Source organism: Gymnogyps californianus, unplaced genomic scaffold (assembly GCF_018139145.2).
Source record: "Gymnogyps californianus isolate 813 unplaced genomic scaffold, ASM1813914v2 HiC_scaffold_54, whole genome shotgun sequence".
Taxonomy (NCBI): domain Eukaryota; kingdom Metazoa; phylum Chordata; class Aves; order Accipitriformes; family Cathartidae; genus Gymnogyps; species Gymnogyps californianus.
This window is the reverse complement of record NW_026114444.1, coordinates 207,321-227,047: the sequence shown is the minus strand read 5'-3', so window position 1 is coordinate 227,047 and position 19,727 is coordinate 207,321. Positions and strand designations below refer to the sequence as shown.

General features: G+C 42.1%; 1 protein-coding gene across 1 annotated transcript; it reads left to right on the top strand.

Annotated features, from left to right (window-relative positions):
* Positions 1 to 8,173: 8,173 nt before the first annotated feature.
* Positions 8,174 to 19,019, top strand: LOC127028983 (myotubularin-related protein 12-like). The gene is made up of 7 exons (XM_050914664.1): positions 8,174 to 8,295; positions 8,424 to 8,548; positions 12,681 to 12,759; positions 14,423 to 14,493; positions 15,283 to 15,309; positions 16,738 to 16,928; positions 18,416 to 19,019. Exons 1-7 carry the CDS (start codon positions 8,174 to 8,176, stop codon positions 18,989 to 18,991), a joined length of 1,191 nt encoding a protein of 396 aa, XP_050770621.1. The 3' UTR covers positions 18,992 to 19,019.
* The last annotated feature ends 708 nt before the right edge of the window (positions 19,020 to 19,727 follow it).

Genomic DNA, 19,727 nt, shown 5'->3' with positions numbered 1-19,727 from the left:
ACCTGTGCCGGTAATTGCTGAGTGATCTCCCTGTCCTTATCTCGACCCACGAGTTCTTTTCCATCTTATTTTCTCTCCCCTTGAGAGGGTGAGTGATAGAGCGGCTTGGTGGGCACCTGGCAGCCAGCCAAGGCCAACCCACCATAGTCCTTTGTGGTGCCCAACGTGGGGCTTGAATCAGGGAATAGGTAAGCATTAAGCAAGCTATGAGTTCTGCTTTATCATGAATGACTACTTTTAAGCAGCTAAACAAAGTCCTTAAAGCTCTCCAAAACATATTAACAGCCTCTATAACTTATATCCATTCCTGTGCTGTTATAGCCTCACAATCTTATCCCATTATTGCCATGTGCTGTTTACATCTCGTTCGGGTGTGGTCCGCATGCTCATGTAGCTCAGCTTTGCCACCTTCCACAACAGCCACACATGCAGCAACTGCAGTGCTCCACAAAAACATAGAAGAAAAAAGAAGTGCCAGGTGATTTAGGAGGTTGAGACTGAAATGATTTAGGGCAGCAGAGCTGTGGTGCTTGTAAATGTTACATGAAATGTCACTGCAAATGAGCTGGGAGGAAAGGTGAAGTGAAAGATAAAGAGAAGGGACTGATCTTTAATGCATCTATCCTACTTAACAGACAAAACTGTACATCTAGTGTTCATGCCTTGCTCCGTTACATTTGAATGAAGAGGAGAATGTTGGAGAGTCTGTGAGCACACATCTCCAAACACTTGGAAATCAAAATGCTGCACAGCCAAAAAAAAGTGCAGTTTTATGCAGCAAATCAACAGGCTCAGCTGGGCTGATATTTGAAACGAATCTGTCTGCTTACAACAGCAGAGAGCGCTGTGTCGTTAGCAGCAGCTTCCATTTGGAAAGGCAGAGTTAATTTTCACATTGCTGTGACAAGCACAAAGTGAAAAAGGTGATGTTTGAGCTACTCCAGCGTTCCTCTCTATTGCCAAAGGATGCACTTAAAAAAACAAAAAAACAAACGAACACCACCAAAAAACCAAGCCCCTGATGCAGTAAAGTTGCCATGGCAGCAAAATCCAATATAAAATCTCTGCTACTGCATAAGAAGAGCGCAGTGGTTAAAAACACAATTAGGATTATTTCATTAATAAATTAAAAGTAAATACTTTTTGGGGTAAAGAAATTAAACGTTTCAGAGAGTAGACATAGGAGAAGGGAGAAGAGAGATTCAATTTGTCCAGACTCACTGGGGGGCTGCAAAGAAGAAATGAGCTATAGAAGTTCTCCCAGGTAACGATTCCTGCTGAGGAAGGCAACCTGAGAAAAAGGTTATAAAGAAAGACTTGAGAAAATGTGTCAGAAGAGTATATCTGGCAAATCATTGGGAACAGGAGAAGAAAGATGTTTCAGATATAATTCTTGTGTGAGGAGATAGTGTGCATTTTTGCTTTCTTGCATCCATTTCTTACGAAAATTCTTGCAGCTGTGTTGTCTGCCTCTCCTGCTGCCAGGGATGATTTCAGGGTAATAGATTCAGGATAAGCATTCCTCATATGGCAGTGGTAAATCATAAACCAGGATTCTGGATGCTTTAACTAACGTCCCCAGCATGTTCTCCAGCATATCCAAAGGCATAAGATGTGTTAATTTACAAGCTGTGACACCAATTCAGAGCTTGTATTACAGAAGTAGCCAGGGCTGAAGTGTTTCCCAAGGAGCAATGAAGCAGAGTGAGAGAAAACAGACCTGAAAGCCAAGGGCTTGGAACAAAGTCCACACAAGAAACTTCCACCAACCCTCTGCTGTTTTATGTATTCTCCCTGAGGAACAGTCCCTCTACAAATGTCACCCACGCATCAGACAAGAACAGAAGATTTAAAATAATTTATTTCCCTGGAAAAACGTTCTGGAGTTCTGGAAGCACAGGTGGGTTCTGGAGTCCCCAAGACGAACGTTTCAAAATACCCATCCGACATTCAGGTGTGCCAAACTCCCGTGCAGGCATCAGCATGAACATGTTTTAATTCTAGAAAGTTTGGTCAAGAAACTTTCCAAAGGCCTGGAACCGAAAACCACAACAATTCTGGAGAAAAATGTTCTAGCAAATCAAAGACAGTTGCTAACAGGGAAGAATACATGGTTTTATGAGATTTCTTTAACAAGATTTGCTGCTTCTATAAAGTTTGCTGCTTCAAAGATTCATTTGTCTTAGCCAAATAAAGGTTTACCTTGCTTAGACAAAGGTCTTTTTGGAGTCAGGGACAAAAATGGGAAGCTAAAGCCAGCCTCTAGACTCACATTTGTGTTTTACCATTAGTTTCTACTAAAGAGCACGTAGCTTTCTTTAATGGGTGGGTTTGTGCCTGTTTCTTAAATTATCTGGGCTGCAATTTTTAGTTACAGCAACTGTATGGGAACTGAGGATGACAGCATGAGCATTTAGCTGGATGGCTTCTGTCAATACCCCAGATACATGATTAGTGAGTCACACGTGCATTTTTCATTAGGAAATCAAAGGCAAGAATATGTCAAGGGCCTGGTAGGCAAAGTAAAACAAACACATTTTACTTCAGTCATGCTAGATACAATTTTCACCGCTAAAGGAAAGAACAGAAGAGACAGGACATCGCTAGCAAAAGCTTCAAGTCTCTATACGTACTTTACAAAGAGAAGAGGCTACTGTCTAGGCCTAATACCAAGTATTTCTCCCTATGGATACACTGGAACCTGCCTGTCCTGTACCGTGTGACTCAGATGCTGGATGGTTCTCACTGGCTTCTCTCCTCCTAGAGCAGGAGTCCTCATGGCCAGTAGGAAGAGTCCTATGAGGAACAGCTATTTAGCTAGATGGACCAGACTCCTAGCTGGTGATGGATAGCTGGAAATCTTCCCCAAGGACTTTCCATCCACATTATGTTTGGAGAAGTTACTTGGGCAGAAAGAATCAGGGCCACCCAGTAACTCCAGCAAGGACCCCTTGGCAGCTTTTTCCACCACCCAGCTGTCCTGAAAGAACCCTCATTTGTGTTTGTTTTTCCTTGCAGTTCACGTACCCGTGCATCTAGGACCGAGGTAGGTTTTCCATCCCACTTCATCATATCCTCTCCGTGGTCACGCAGGTAAGACCACAGGGTACCCCGTGGTGTGTACCTTCTATCTCCTCTCTCTTGAGCAGAGGGAAGCTTATTCCTAATAGCTGAGATATTGGTCCGTACAGGTGGGAGGCAGAACTTATCCTCAAATCGCTGGAACTCTTGGGACAGTTTCTCTGCTATTATGTCTGGCAGTTTCTCCACAGCCACGACGAGGGAGGAAGTGAGACTTTCTTCGTATTGCCGAAGTCGGCGAGCCAATTCATCTACTGTTGGTCCCTCCTCGTCTTTCCAGTCCATTACTGCCAATACATTGGCATAGGACAATGGTGCGCTCTGTGTAAACTTCCGCCACATGGGTCGTGCACATTGGACTTCGTCTGGATCTGTGGGTAACTGCCCATTGTCTGGGTCATAATAAACCATCTCCCGCACAGCTAATTCCCTCAGGTACTGGATACCTCTCTCCATGGTGGTCCACTTGCCTGGGTGACATACAACATCTTCCTTGAAGGGATACCTTTCCCTCACACCTGACAGGAGTCGCCTCCAGAGGCTGAGGGCTTGTGTCTTTTTTCCAATCACTTTGTCAATGCCCCAGGGGCAGAAACACAGCCCCACCATTTGCCATGGACTGATCCAGACTGCACTGGAACAGGGTGAAGCTCCGGAACACCTGCAGTACATTGATGACATCATCGTGTGGGGCAACACAGCAGAAGACGTTTTTGAGAAAGGGGAGAAAATAATCCAAATCCTTCTGAAAGCCGGTTTTGCCATAAAACAGAGTAAGGTGAAGGGACCCGCACAGGAGATCCAGTTTTTAGGAATGAAATGGCAAGATGGACGTCGTCACATCCCAATGGATGTGATCAACAAAATAGCAGCTACGTCTCCACCGACTAGTAAACAGGAAACGCAAGCTTTCTTAGGGGTTGTGGGTTTTTGGAGAATGCACATTCCAAATTACAGTCTGATTGTAAGCCCTCTCTATCAAGTGACCCGGAAGAGGAACGATTTCAAATGGGGCCCTGAGCAACAACAAGCCTTTGAACAGATTAAACGGGAGACAGTTCATGCAGTAGCCCTTGGGCCGGTCCGGGCAGGACCAGATGAGAAAAATGTGCTCTACACCGCAGCCGGGGAGAATGGCCCTACCTGGAGTCTCTGGCAGAAAGCACCCGGGGAGACCCGAGGCCGACCCCTAGGGTTTTGGAGTCGGGGATATCGGGGATCTGAGGCCCGCTATACTCCAACTGAAAAGGAGATACTGGCAGCATATGAAGGAGTTCGAGCTGCCTCGGAAGCGGTTGGTACTGAAGCACAGCTCCTGTTAGCACCCCGACTGCCGGTGCTGGGCTGGGTGTTCAAAGGGAAGGTTCCCTTCTACACATCATGCAACTGATGCCACCTGGAGTAAGTGGGTTGCACTGATCACACAACGAAGTCGACCAGGAAACCCCAGGCGCCCGGGAATTTTGGAAGTGATCACGGACTGGCCAGAAGGCAAAGATGTTGGAATATCGCCAGAGGAGGAGGTGACGCGTGCTGAAGAGGCCCCACTGTATAATAAACTGCCAGAAAGTGAGAGGCAATATGCCCTGTTCACTGATGGGTCCTGTCGCATTGTGGGAAAGCATCGGAGGTGGAAGGCGGCTGTATGGAGTCCTATATGACAAGCAACCACCGGCTGGCTGGGAACATATCCCGTGCCCCATGCCACCGCCCGGAACGCTATCCTGGGCCTTGAGAAGCAAGTCTTATGGCGACATGGCACCCCAGAAAGGATCGAGTCAGACAAGGGGACTCATTTCCGAAACCACCTCATAGACACCTGGGCCAAAGAGCACGGCACTGAGTGGGTATATCACATCCCCTGTCATGCCTCCGGGAAAATCGAGCGATACAATGGGTTGTTAAAGACTACATTGAGAGCAATGGGGGCTGGGACCTTCAGACATTGGGACACACATCTAGCAAAGGCCCCCTGGTTAGTCAACACTAGAGGATCTGCCAATCGGGCTGGCCCCGCCCAATCAGAACTTTTACGGGCTGTAGAAGGGGATAACGTCCCTGTGGCGCACATGAAAAATATGCTAGGGAAAACAGTCTGGGTCACTCCTGCCTCAGGCAAAGGCAAACCCATTCGTGGGATCGCTTTTGCTCAAGGGCCTGGGTGCACTTGGTGGGTGATGCGGAAGGATGGGGAAGTCCGATGTGTGCCTCAAGGGGATTTGGTTTTAGGTGAGAACAGCCAATAGATTAAATGGTATGATGTTGATTGCTAAATAACCCTGCCACCGTGTGTCGTCACTGCTATAGTTGCTATATCAATGGTATTACAGGAAGAATCACCCAAATTAATGAAGGATGAACTTTGATAAAACCGAGCGAAGCGCAGTAGTGATGGAACCAGGACTGACTGCAGCATGCAACAATCCAACACCACACACCATCCTCCTGCTGCGCCCAATGTCACCCGCCCGCCGCACCACACCGAAGCCCGATCCTGCTCTGCCGACTGAGCGGACTTTGCACCATCCCTCCTGCCCAGACAGACTGTTATGACAGATGGAGCCCAAAGTCATGGACTGAATGAACTCAACAGACATTGGATAGAGATGGCCCATAGACCGCGGGAATGATATCTGTGTGTATATATTAGAAGACAGGAAAAGTGGTGGTGATTAATTGGAAATGTATTGGAAAGTGTGGGATCTGGGCATAACGTAAATGGTATAGAATAAGGGGTGGATATTGTCCCGGTTTCGGCTGGGACAGAGTTAACTCTCTTCTTAGTACCTGGTACAGTGCTGGGTTTTGGATTTAGTGTGAGAATGATGTTGATAACACGCTGATGGTTTAGTTGTTGCTAAGGAGCGCTTATCTTAAGCCAAGGACTTTCCAGTTTCCCATGCTCTGCCAGCAAGCAGGTGTGCAAGAAGCTGGGAGGGAGCATGGCCAGGGCAGCTGACCCCAACTAGCCAAAGGGCTATTCCATACCATGGAACCTCATGCCCAGTATATAAACTGGGGGGAGTTGGCCGGGAGGGGCGGATCGCGGCTCGGGAACTAACTGGGCATCGGTCAGCGGGTGGTGAGCAATTGCATTGTGCATCAGTGGTTTTTTTCTTCCCCCCCCCTTCCTTTTTTTGTTATATTCCTTTTCATTACTATTATTATTATTATATTTCATTATTACTATTGTTAGTATTATATTTTACTTTAGTTATTAAACTGTTCTTATCTCAACCCACGAGTTTTACTTTTTTTTTTTCCCCTCTTTCCTCCTCCTCACCCCACTGGGAGGGGGAAGGGGGAAGCGGCTGCGTGGTGCTGAGTTGCTGGCTGGGGTTAAACCACGACAATATCAGATGAATCTCTGTACAAACTGTGGCATATTATTAAGTAAAGCAGCACCAAACCCTGTAGGTCTTAAGTACAGTTAAAGTATCATTAACTGATGGGCTCAATAGTGTTTGCATGTAGGTGAAGTCCAGACTCTTCATCTCTAAACATGAACTTGCAAGCTGAGTGTTAAATCTCCACAGACTGCTGTCTTCTCAGAACTAGATTTGTGTTCTTAAATGACTTTAGATAAAGTGACCTAAAATGGCTGAGACAGTCTAGCAGTTCACTACTGCTGCTTTCAGATGTGATGGCAGGCAGCACTTTGTTTCAGCTGAGTTAGTGAGCTGAATTAGCTCAGCAGTCTGAAAAATGCCAAAGTTAACATAAGGGGAAGAGCTCAGCTGCCTGGCTGGGAGTTATGGCAATGACTTGTTGCTTTTTTATTTTTTTTTCCCCCTGGCTTTTTAACTTATTGGATGTCCTGGAGAGAACTTCTCTCTTAGCAGCAAGCTATTAGATCAGGCCAGTATGTACAGTTTGTACTGCTTCACAGTTAGCTCCTTGTTCCTCATAGATGGAGAGCCTGTTAATCACACAGAGTTAACAGGTGATAGCTTGATTAGGCTCTTAAAAACCTCTTTTGTTTTTAAAATTAATTATACTTGCATGGGAGAGGCTTTTGACCCTTCCCTCAGATTCTCTAATGTTTCCCCTGGAAATGTGGAAGTTTACATGATTTGTAGCTCTTAATGCTATTTCATAATGTGAAAGTAAGTAAAACTAGCAGTAAGCTGTAACAAGGTATCAGCTGATATTCTGATCCCTTGTCTGTGGCCATCTGAACTTGGGGCAGTATTGGTGGTTTTCTTTGCTATGGAGTACTGGTGGTTAACCACTAATATTTAAAAATATAGCTACAAATTGTCCATAAGAGTGTGTTAACATGCCATTGTAATAGTAGTCTGAACTCAACCACACAGCAGATGTTTACAATTAACAGCTTCTTTTATTGAAAAGGCTTGTTTAGAGCCAGATCTCCTAGAACAAATTTTTTACTTCAATTTGGAAGAAGTATCATAATTGACAAATGATTGCTTTCCCTCAATTCTCTTATCTGACGCATCCTCCAGTTGGTCTAGTGATCTGCATTTCTGATGTGGACTCCTGTAGTTCTCACTTAAAGCAGGCTTCTGTGCTACAACATACAGGAAACAAAATACTTTGTCGTATACTGGGCAAGTGCCTGCAAGGCTTCACTTCTGAAGTATGAGCTAGAACAGCTTTTCCCAAATCTTGACAATAAAAAGCCAACATGACAAGAGAGGTATTTACTAAGCTGATGCTCATCTGAGCTCTGGAGCCTGAATGAGGGGGGACATTCTGGGTGCAAACCAAAGCTTCATCGGGCCTGGTATTTTTTTTCTCCCCTCCTAGAGAAAAAATTAGCAGATATTTAGGGAAGTATAAGGCAGGTATACTGTCTTGTTTGAGTCCAAATTGTTTCTTCTTTCTTTTACTCACGTGTTTTATGAGCAAACCTGGCAGCTAGGTATCAGAATGTAATTTGGTTGGTAAAAGTCAAGAAAAATTATAAGTGTCTGCTGGGAGGTTTGGGTGTTTCTATCCATCTCCTCTTTCTGGATTCACTTTTAAATAGCTAGTAAAGTAATTTTGGTGTGTGTAGTGAAGACAATACTTACTAAAGAAGCAGTAGTAAAAATCAAGTAATGCTTGTAATATTCATAACTGTGCAAATATGCATGAATATCACTTTATCGGTGAAACAGTTAAGAGCAGCAAAACTTGTCATAAGCAGAAGCTTGTAGGCAAGCTTCCAGCCAGTATTTCAAAATGCATGGAGGTCATCAGCTTTCCAGGGTATATATCTTTTGGTCTTACAGCTGTTTCCCAAACCATGCCTATTAACTTTGTCTTCAGAGATAATAGTTGGTGCATTATTTGACTTGTGAAGCAGAAGGCTTTAATCTCTTGATGATTTGATTTAGAATCTATAAGACAATTAGCAAACCTCCCTATGAACTCCTGAAGACGGATGACTTGTCAAGCAGCCTTCCATCTCTGAAAGATATCCAGACTGTGTACACAAGATTTAAGCAGCTGTTTTTGATAGGTAAGTCAAACTTTTAAAGTAGTCTTTCATCTCTAAAGTGACTGAGATGCAAAGCATAACAATGCTGTTTTGTCTCATGAATGCAGTCCTTGTCTTGATTGGTGTCTTGCTTTTGACTGTGGTTAAAAGCAGACTTTTAAATATGTAACTGAAGACTGTGCTTATGACTGGCACGTTAATGGAGATTTGTAGTTCTTAGACTTACTACCTCTTGCTAAGCAATCTCAGTATCTGAAAATGACTTTTAAAGAGAGTGACTATGATTGGAGTTTAAATGTTAGTTGGAATAAATTAACTGGATTGAAACTTATGTGAGAGATTTTTCAGTCTTCTCTTGTCCATTGAAATTGAATGTTAAGTGTTAAGGGTTTTTTTAAGCCTTTGGGCTATGTCAAGAGTTGAGGCTAAATGCTAATTATTTTTTGCCTTAGCTTTTGTTACAAATTTGTCACATCTCAAAACATGAAGTGTGAGCTTGCTTAAAATTCTGTCACTCTGGCTGTAGAGCTAAACTTAACTACTGTAAATAGCAAGTCCACTTAAAAGGAATAAAAATGGGAGCCATGTGAAAGTATAATCTAGGCTTTCAAGCTCTTTTCTGGGACTCCTTAACTATTTTGCTGTCATGAAACAGTACTTTGACCTCACCTCTTGGCAGAAAAAAGGCTCCACGCCACCTTGCAACTGTACAGCGTGCCATTAGGCTGTTTTGGACAGTGGGTCTTCTACAAGATAATGAGGGTAAATGTTGCAATAACCTGTTTGGTGGCATGCTGAACACTGGGGCAGTTCACCTATGGCTATTGACGTTGGACATAATGGAACTGATAATCACTGAGGAACTGTATATTTGCAGTGTAGCCTACAGACAGTATCTAAGTCATATTGGTTTTATACTTGGAATTTAGCTGGTAAACTGATGTTGATTGCAAATTAGTATGAATGGCTTCTGGTAAATATGCAGTAAAGATTTTGGTGATGCTGAAGAGAAGTCTAGGATATATGAGGTATTTGGCAGAGTTTCACATTGAGGATTTTTTCTAGAATACACTGTCAAATCCACAGTTAATCTTTCATACTACTTAGGAGCTAAAAATAATTACCTGTATTTTCATGTAGATTCTGGTAACTTATCCTCCTATAGGAAAAAGGCCAAAGCTTGAATTTAAGTCATTTAACATCTCTCAGGAAACGCTGTGTATTTCAATGGTGTAATTGTATTACTGTCTGTCATTACTTGAAACAAAAGGGAATATGTTAAAACTGCATTCCAGTAAGTGTTTTTGTCTTACAGCATTTTAAATAAGCTTTGTTAGTAGACTATAGCACTATGCACTAGCAGTCTGAGAAAACCATTCAGGTAACTTCTTGCAGAAGTATTAAGATCTTACAGGAATTGACTACCTTACAACTATTCTTCAAAGCCTGAACACATTAACCATTATTTTTTGTTCTATACATGCCTAGTTAATTTGATTTGGGTAACTTTCAGTGTGACTTAAATTTCCTGAATACATGCCCAAACTGAAAAGAAGTTTCAGTTATAAAAATCCTCATTAAGTAAAGTAGAAACCACAATAGTAGGTAGCTGCTTGAAAGAGGATTTTTGATGGGGAAAGTTTGGATCCTCTTAAATTGTTCCTCTTATTTGAAATGTTACAAAGGCAGATGCTGATTTTGCTAGACTGCTCACAAGTCTCAGTGTTTGCCATTTCCCCACATGCCTTAAATGAGACTTAAACATTTCAGTTTTCAAATCCTAGTGGAGTATTTCTTCATTGTCCTAGAAGATAGGGAGGAAGGGAAAGCTTTCTCTCTATTGTGATGTTATTAAGCAAAATACCTTGATTAAGGGGTAAAACAAGCTGGAAGTGTTTTGTTGTGCCTTTAAAAAGAAGTTCCTGTTTTGACTTGGAGATGACTTTGGCTGGGGGAGAACTGCTAGACCAAGCAATTGTTTATAGAGGTCTGCATACAAGTGGTTGAGTCTAATCAGCACAATTGAACAGAACAAACAAACAGCCACACTCAATGTGGCTACTCAACTTTTTGGAGTAAAACTGAGTTCTATGCTGTTTGTAATGTAAGAGAACTAAAGAACACTTCAGTATGGAATATAAATGTCATTGCTATGGGTGAAAGCCTGTTATTTCTACAGGAAAAAAAGACAGGTATCATGGGTTTTGGGTGGTTTTAAAGGACTGGAAATTGGTACTATAATTTTGCCTTGGTTCAGAATGGACAGAGGTCTTTCAAATAGTGATGGCAGGCTAAATGGAACATGAGATTTGGGTACAAGGGAATATTCTAAAACTCATGGAAAGAGGGTGAACTGGGGAGTAAAGGGTATCTTACTAGAAGTGCTGTAATGTATGTACTTTAAAGGGTATCATACTTAAAGGTTGGAAGTGAATTTGAAGATGTTAATCAGAAAAGATTGGAGAAAACTACATCTAATGTAAACAGAACTGACTAGGGAGCTTTGAAGATGCATTCTAATGCTTAAGTTGTGGAGAACTTGTTTCTGTGGCCAGGGTGAAATGAATCAGGGAAAGAAAGACTTTTTTTTTTTTAAATGTGTAATGAACAGAATGGGGGGCATGAGCAGGCATGGAGGCAGAACAGCTACAGGAACAAAATCAATAGATATATGCTTGTGCACTTGAGAATCATAGATGCAAGCTGTAGGGTAGGGAAGGGAGGAAGTGTGGTATATCTCAGTTGTTTCTCAGTAGTAGAACTGTCGTAGACCTTGGGCTTCAAGGTTTATGTCTTATGCAGGAAAGGTGATCTGTTCTGGTTTTAATTGACCATATCAGCTTGAGAGTTTTCCAGTTTCTGAATACTGGCTTTGATAGAAATAAAAGCAATAGAGATTTAGGTTGCATTTAACCAGTGTCATGGTTTAACCCCAGCCAGCAGCCAAGCACCACGCAGCTGCTCCTTCATTCCCCCCCACTCCCAGTGGGATGGGGAGGAGAATCGGGAAAGAAGGTAAAACTTGTGGGTTGAGATAAGAACAGTTTAATAACTAAAGTAAAATATAATACTAACAATAGTAATAATGAAATATAATAATAATAATAATAATAGTAATGAAAAGGAATATAACAAAAAAAGAAGAGGGGAAAAAAAAAGGAAAAAACCCTAGTGATGCACAATGCAATTGCTCACCACCCGCTGACCGATGCCCGAGCCGTGATCTGCGCCTCCCGGCCAACTCCCCCCAGTTTATATACTGGGCATGAGGTTCCATGGCATGGAATAGCCCTTTGGCTAGTTGGGGTCAGCTGCCCTGGCCATGCTCCCTCCCAGCTTCTTGCACACCTGCTTGCTGGCAGAGCATGGGAAACTGGAAAGTCCTTGGCTTAAGATAAGCGCTCCTTAGCAACAACTAAACCATCAGCGTGTTATCAACATCATTCTCACACCAAATCCAAAACCCAGCACTGTACCAGCTACTAAGAAGAAAATTAACTCTATCCCAGCTGAAACCAGGACAACCGGCTACAAAAATCCTAGTGAAATTTATAACAGTTTAATGACTTTGTAGTATTGCACTGGCCTCCTGGTTTATCTTAGTTATTCCCTTTTTTGATGTATTTTAATGCTTCTCTTCAGTTGCAGTGAAAACTGTTTAAAACTTTTTCAGGTATTCTTACATCCCATAAATTTGTGTAACCCCCTTCTAAAACCCATTTGTGTTTCTGACTCTAATAGTAATGAGTTTCAAAATCCAGCCTCCTTCTTATGTTAAGCTTTAGATCATGCTTTAGAGTTAAGGCAAGTGAAACTTGGAAGTAAGAATTCCATCTCCTCTGATTAAACCTTTTCTTTTCCTTTCCCATTTTGTCAGCAGATTTATTTACTTGGTTTGGTTGCTATGAACCTACAGCATACTTTTTCTAAAAGTCTGTGGTGCTACAAAACTTTACTGGTGTTTGTAGGACTACTTTACTTCCTCATTTAGTTATAAGGTGTTGACTTTAACAGTGATTAGGATTTACTGACTCCTTGGTATTGGCTGTCTTATAATCCTTCATAACTGAAGGGTAATACAATGGATGACTATTAAGTAGCACTATATATGTGAGTAAACCAATTTTTGGTTTTGTTGGGGTTTTTTTTGCAGATAATAATACAGACTTCTGGGCAACTGATGTGAAATGGTTTTCATTATTGGAGAGCACAAACTGGCTAGAGATAATCAGGTTTGCTATATCTAACTGTCCGGGTTTCAAATTGCTGTTAAATGCATTTGTAATGGGTTTTCTAGCTAGTTTCTTGAAATATGAAGACATTCTTTACCTCCAGTAGGAAAAAAATTAAGACAGGCTTATGGTCCCATTTATATCTCTTATTTCTACAACTTGAGACAGTATTTTTACAGCGCAGAATTGTGTTAAGCCTCCCGCATTAAAGGATGTGAGAAGCAGCAGATCTTTCCAACTACAACTCTTCCAGCAAACCTATTAAAACTATAGATCCAGTAATTTCCCTCCTGCACTTAGTCACCTTCTTTCCAAACTGAAGAATCTTATTTGTTTCTTGCATGAAACCTATTCTGTGTCTCTGACTAGCCTTGCCATTCTTCTCTGTACTCTCTACTTCTGCAATACCCTTTAGGATGGGATGAACTGCAGTATTCGAGATGTTAGCCTACCAAAGATTTAGAAGACAGTTGTTCTCAGTTTTGTCCCCTTCCTCTCCTGATTGTTCCTCAAGTTCTTTTTTCTTATCTCAGCAGTCCACAGTGAGTAAGTATTGGTATGGTGTTGGCTAACTTAAGGCTTGTTATAGTGGAATGTTGAGGGTTTTTATTTTTCAGTGTTACTTTATGCTAGCTCTGTTTGCCAGTTTATTCTGTGATTAGCTTGTTACCATGAAGTGCTGCTGCAGTTTTCTGCAGTCAGCTTCAATTCTTTCTAGTCTGAATAACAATCAATAAATACTGATAGTTATTCATTCCTTATTCCAGAATGTAAATGTATGTTGAATGAGAGGTTCTAGCGAAGATCATATGTTGAGAAATGCATTGACATAACCAAGATTACAAGTAGTTTAAATGCCAGCCCAAGTTCCTAGCCTTATGTTGTTTTGAGACTGGTCATTTCCATGCTTGGATCCAGTTGCTTCCTGGATCAGCCTCTTCTTGGCTCTTGCAGTCAGTAGGAATGCCTTCTCAGCTATTCTAGATGCTAGAACAAAGAATCTGACAACTCCATACTTACGAAATAAACTGTCAGCTTCTATTAGTGACCTAAGCAGTTGCAAGAATCCTAGTTTGTGTGCAAACTTTTGCTGAAAATACAAACTTTATGAAGAGTTAGGTCTGGAAACCAACAGTGTTACATCTGGGTTTGTGACTTTTAATTCCACTCAGTCTCCCTTGTGTAATGATAATCTCTGAATAAATTTTGTCTGCATGTTTACAAGATCTGATTGCTGATCCTTCCCTCTGCCTCTCAAAACCAGATTATGGGAGAAATATACCATGTAGTTGATTAGAACATAAGTGTGGTGATGTTGACTCTTTCCAGGATAAAGATCTGGCTCTTAGCAATTGTAATACTTTAGTGTGTGTGATGGCTGGTATTGATCCATAATAAAGTATTGTATTACAAATGTACAAAGATAACAACTGGAAATGCATGAATAATGGACAAATAAAGATACTTCTTGAAAGTTTGCTCTTGAGGCTAAACACTTATTATTCATTTACAGAAGTTGAGCATGATTTTTGTTGTTTTAAAGGACTAGGCAAGTTTCAGTAGTCTGAAGTTCTAACCACTTTTAGGGGACACACTAATGTAAGAAACTTAACCGTAAAAATGCTATGAAAATGTTTGCTTATCTTTTCCTGTACCACAACAGGCAAGTCTTGAAGAAAGCAATAGAAGTTGCTGAGTGTCTGGAAAGACAGCATACAAACGTTCTCCTTATAGGTAAGAATTTCATGAGATTATCCTATATGTATATATATATTTTTTTAATTTCTTTAGATGTAGCTTAAGCTGCAGAATATGGAGCATGAAAACTTTTCTGAAAGGATATTTTTATGTTCTAGATACACACTGAATACTATGAAGTCTCTTTATTAAAAATACATGAAAGAATATGCTTATTGTACACATAGAGCAGTTTATTTTCCTAGATTAAGTAATCACATGGAAAACCAAACTTAATGTTAACCATTAAGCTATTTTTGAATTAGTGATTTAGGTTTGGTGTTGTTTTTTCTTTTTCCCCACACACACACACTGCCATTTGAGAAACCTAGTATGGGGAGGAGATGTTTCTAGAAGGCACCTGAAGGGTGAAGAATGCATGTTGCATGAGGAGGCAATTTCACACCTTGTGAAAAGATGCATGCAGGATAGGAAGGGTAAGGGTGGATAACTAGCCTGGTAGCATGGGGCAAGAGGGGCAGACTGTGGGAGACTGAAGGGTGTAGGCATCAAGGTTGTTGTAGTAAAAGTTTGCTTTTTGCGGCTTTATTGTCAAAGTATTATCCTAGTATAAGTGTACAAGAAACCTTAAGTTTTCACAAAAAGAAGTATTGGAAACATGGATTAACTTCTCTCTGATGGTATAACACTTGTAAGAAATTGTGAGCTTCTCTGAGCTTGAAATACAATTTTGTTTGTTTATGTGAAGCTAGCAATACTTTGCTTTCTTACCCAAAATTTTAGGAATGGCTTAGTAGACAATGTGGTTTCTGTTCTCTTCTGTAGAAGAGAGTACTACTGATCTGTGCTGTTGTATTGGGTTTGCGTGGCAAGGTTTTGGTAGTGGGGGGCTACAGGGGTGGCTTCTGTGAGAAGATGCCAGAAGCTTTCCCTATGTCGGATAGAGCCAATGCCAGCTGGCTCCAAGATGGACCCGCCGCTGGCCAAGGCCGAGCCCATCAGCGACGGTGGTAGCGCCTCTGGGATAACAGATTTAAGAAGGGGGGAAAAAACCTGCACAACAGCAGCTGGGAGAGAGGAGTGAGAAGATGTGAGAGGAACAGCTCTGCCGACACCAAGGTCAGGGAAGAAGGAGGGGGAGGAGGTGCTCCAGGCGCCGGAGCAGAGATTCCCCTGCAGCCCGTGGGGAAGACCATGGTGGGGCAGGCTGTCCCCCTGCAGCCCATGGAGGTCCAAGGTGGAGCAGATATCCACCTGCAGCCCGGGGAGGACCCCACGCCGGAGCAGGGGGATGTGCCCGAAGGAGACTGTGACCCCGTGGGAAGCCTGCACTGGAGCAGGCTCCTGGCAGGACCTGTGACCCCGTGGAGAGAGGAGCCCAGGCTGGAGCAGGTTTGCTGGCAGGGCTTGTGACCCCATGGGGGACCCACGCTGGAGCAGTCTGTTCCTGAAGGACTGCACCCCGTGGATGGGACCCACGCTGGAGCAGTTCGGGAAGAACTGCAGCCCGTGGGAAGGACTCACATTGGAGAAGCTCGTGGAGGACTGTCTCCTGTGGGAGGGACCCCACGCTGGAGCAGGGGAAGAGTGTGAGGAGTCCTCCCCCTGAGGAGGAAGGAGCGGCAGAGACAACATGTGATGAACTGACCACAACCCCCATTCCCCGTCCCCCTGCGCTGCTCGGAGGGGGAGGAGGTAGAGAAAATCGGGAGTAAAGTTAAGCCCGGGAAGAAGGGAGGGGTGGGGGAAGGTGTTTTTAAGATTTGGTTTTATTTCTCATTATCCTGCTCTGATTTGACTAGTAATAAATTAAACTAATTTTTCCCCAAGTCGAGTCTGTTTTGCCTGTGACGGTAATTGCTGAGTGATCTCCCTGTCCTTATCTCGACCCACGAGCCTTTTCTTATATTTTCTCTCCCCTGTCCAGCTGAGGAGGGGGAGTGAGAGAGCAGCTTTGGTGGGCACCTGGCAGCCAGCCAGGGTCAACCCACCACAAAGGCATTCTTGGTGCTGTCTAATTGCACTGTTGAAATGAAATACTGTCTGAAGTTACAGAGAATACTATATAGATAGAAGTTACAGAGATACTATATAGAATACTATATAGATAGAATACTATATAGATAGCCTTCATGTCTGTACTCACTTGCATCTAATAATGTTGTTCAGCTATTGAACATATAGAAATCATGAGTAGTGTCGTTGCAACTCTGTGGCCTCTTCTATGAAAAGCCAATTTCTTAATTTCACCTTGACTTGGTCAGAATTCTTTTCTAGCAGTCTTAAATGTGACCTGTTTGTTTTGGCAGACTGGTGAAAGCCTCAAGACACAAAGCGGTCCTTTCAGATTTCTTACTGTGTGGGACTGGTCTGTGCAGTTTGACCCCAAGGCCCAGGATTTCCTGAACAACCCTCTTTATGCAGAGAAGCCAAAACCAGATAAAAGTCAATGGAAAACTGCACGATTGAAAGTAAGATATGTGCTGCTTAACTTGTATTTTTTAAATGATAAATATATTTTGCACAACTCAGTCATACTTCAAACGTACTTACAGTGGAAGCATTGGTGCAAAGTTTTAATTGACAAAATACATGTACATCTCAGACTCGCCTGGGTCTTAAGAATGCAATTTGCACCCACCTCAGTTATAAATCACTGTTTTACAGTTACTGTGCATAGCTGTGAACTTAAGTTTTTTGTTTGTGTGTGTGTTGTTTTTTTTCTTTTTTCTTCGTACTTTTGTGCAAGTGTAGTGATAACTTCCTCATGGGACTTACCATCCAGGTGAGTTGCACTGACATGTTTGAAGTGAGTTTATTTTGTTGTTCTAAGGTTAGGTACTTAATCTGATAAGATAAAGGTCATCTAGTCCAACCCCCCTGCCATGGGCAGGGACATCTTCTACTAGATCAGGTTGCTCAGAGCCCTGTCCAACCTGACCCTGAATGTTTCCAGGGATGGGGCATCTCCCACCTCTCTGGGCAACCTGTGCCAGTGTCTCACCACCCTCATTGTAAACAATTTCTTCCTTATATCTAGTCTGAATCTTCCCTCTTTCAGTTTAAAACCATTGCCCCTTGTCCTATCACTACATGCCCTTGTAAAAAGTCCCTCTCCGCCTTTCTTGTAGGCCCCCTTTAGGTACTGGAAGGCTGCTATAAGGTCTCCCCAGAGCCTTCTCTTCTCCAGGCTGAACAACCCCAACTCTCTCAGCCTGTCCTCATAGGAGAGGTGCTCCAGCCCCCTGATCATCTTCATGGCCCTCCTCTGGACTCGCTCCAACAGGTCCATGTCTTTCCTGTGCTGAGGGGCAGGTGGAGGGGGAACCACCACCAACAACAAAAAAACCCAACTGTCCAGAGTATGGAGGATTATGAGTGGACCACCTCATTACTGGAAAGTAGCACAAATTCAGTAAGAAAAGTTTTGTTTGGGGTAGCCTTTTTCGATTGTAATCTCCCTGTTTTGTTGGTTAAATTCTCTTCTGTACAAAGCATTCTCAGGTGAGACACTGTCAGTATGATCTACAGCATTAATCAGGGAACTATTATGTGGTAGAAAGCAATGAGGAAGCATTGGATAAAAACTTCTAAATCAAGCGCTCCTTGACTTGTGTGGCTAGCTTAAACTAAACATGGAAGTCTAATACTTGAATGCATGCAAAGAATTCTCCTTTTTCAAAGAAAAATGCTTTATTCATTGTTACTTCATTGCTATAGTTACAGTGCAGGGAAGGTATCTTGGAATACTAATTATGCTGTGTGAAGTATTTGGTGTATTAGCTATTGAAGAGTAACAGTTTTAGACTATATAACAAAGCAGTGGCTGTGTTTAAGTGACTTTTGCTTGTAAGTATTTTCTGAATACAAGTTATGTTTTTTTTTCTTCTTTTAAGATGTTTTCTAAAGTCCCATCAGTATTTATCTCAGTATATTTTTCCTTTCTTTCCTCTTAAAGCATCAACGGCAACTTTCTTTGCCATTGACACAAACAAAATCTTCCCCGAAGAGAGGATTTTTCAGGGAGGAAACAGATCATTTAATTAAAAACGTTCTGGGTAAAAGAATTGGTAAGTTTATAAATTCTTCAGATGAACCTCCTAATAGCTTCAGGGAATTTTATGATAGCTGGCATAGTAAACCTGTTGACTATCACAGTCTTCTGTTACCTCGCATTGATGGCCCTGAAATCAAAGTCTGGGCACAACGGTATTTACAATGGATTCCTGAGGCCCAGCTTCATGGTGGTGGTACAATAGCCACAGCTGCCAAGATTTCAGACTTGATGGAGGAAGTGCAAAGCTTGCAGGTGAAAATGAATGAAGAACATAGTCAAGCTATTTCCGGAGATGTACATGCTGTTCCAATGCTGAGAAATTCTGCCTGTTTGTCATCCTTGTTTCCATTTGCTTTACTTAAGAGACAGTCTATCAAACCAGCTTTACCCACTAGCACCTGGAAAGACTTGGAAGATGAAGATGACTTGGTCAAGAGGGATGATGAATTTGTTGATCTAAGTGGTGATATGTCATAAAGTGTATATAAATTAAAGTATGAATTGTATGTGGCTAAGCTGAGTTTTACATGTTGTGCTGTATCCTAATATAAGGAACTCACTTGAGCATCTGCAGCCTGTTTAATGGGTTTGTGAGGTTAAAAAAAATCTTGGTTGGAAAGAACTACTTGCCATGATTAACTGAGCATATTTTGAACTTCCATTTCACTCTTAACAGTATTTATTGCAGAAACACATTTTTAGCATAGATGTAATAAAAACAGAAGTCTAGGCTGGAGTAGCCATATGGAAACTTTGTTCAAAAAAAAAAAAGAAAACACCACATTCTTTTCTGATTTAAAGGTGGAATACTAAATACATACAGCAACAATCACTATTTTAACATAAACCCTCTTCCCCTTATGTTAAGAATACTAGGATTGGAAGTACTGTGACTAGGAACTGTTAATGCATCTGCATTCCCCCCCATGTAAAATAAACAGGGGAAGGTGCAACTAAATGTGCATTTAAAAATAAGCTTTTTACAGCTGAGGAATAAATTTGTGGTCACCAGGGGTTTTCTGTCTACTGTGGCATCAACTGAAGTTATGTGCTTGTCAACCTCATCTTTTCTGACAGTGTTCATCTTTTGGCTTGTGGAACTTCACCTTGTGTGGTATTATAATAGCAGCTTGGCTGCTCTAAGCCTGTGTATGTGCTTAACTTAAGGATCGGATGCAAGAGCTTAACTACGCATTACAAGTCTTATTGTGTG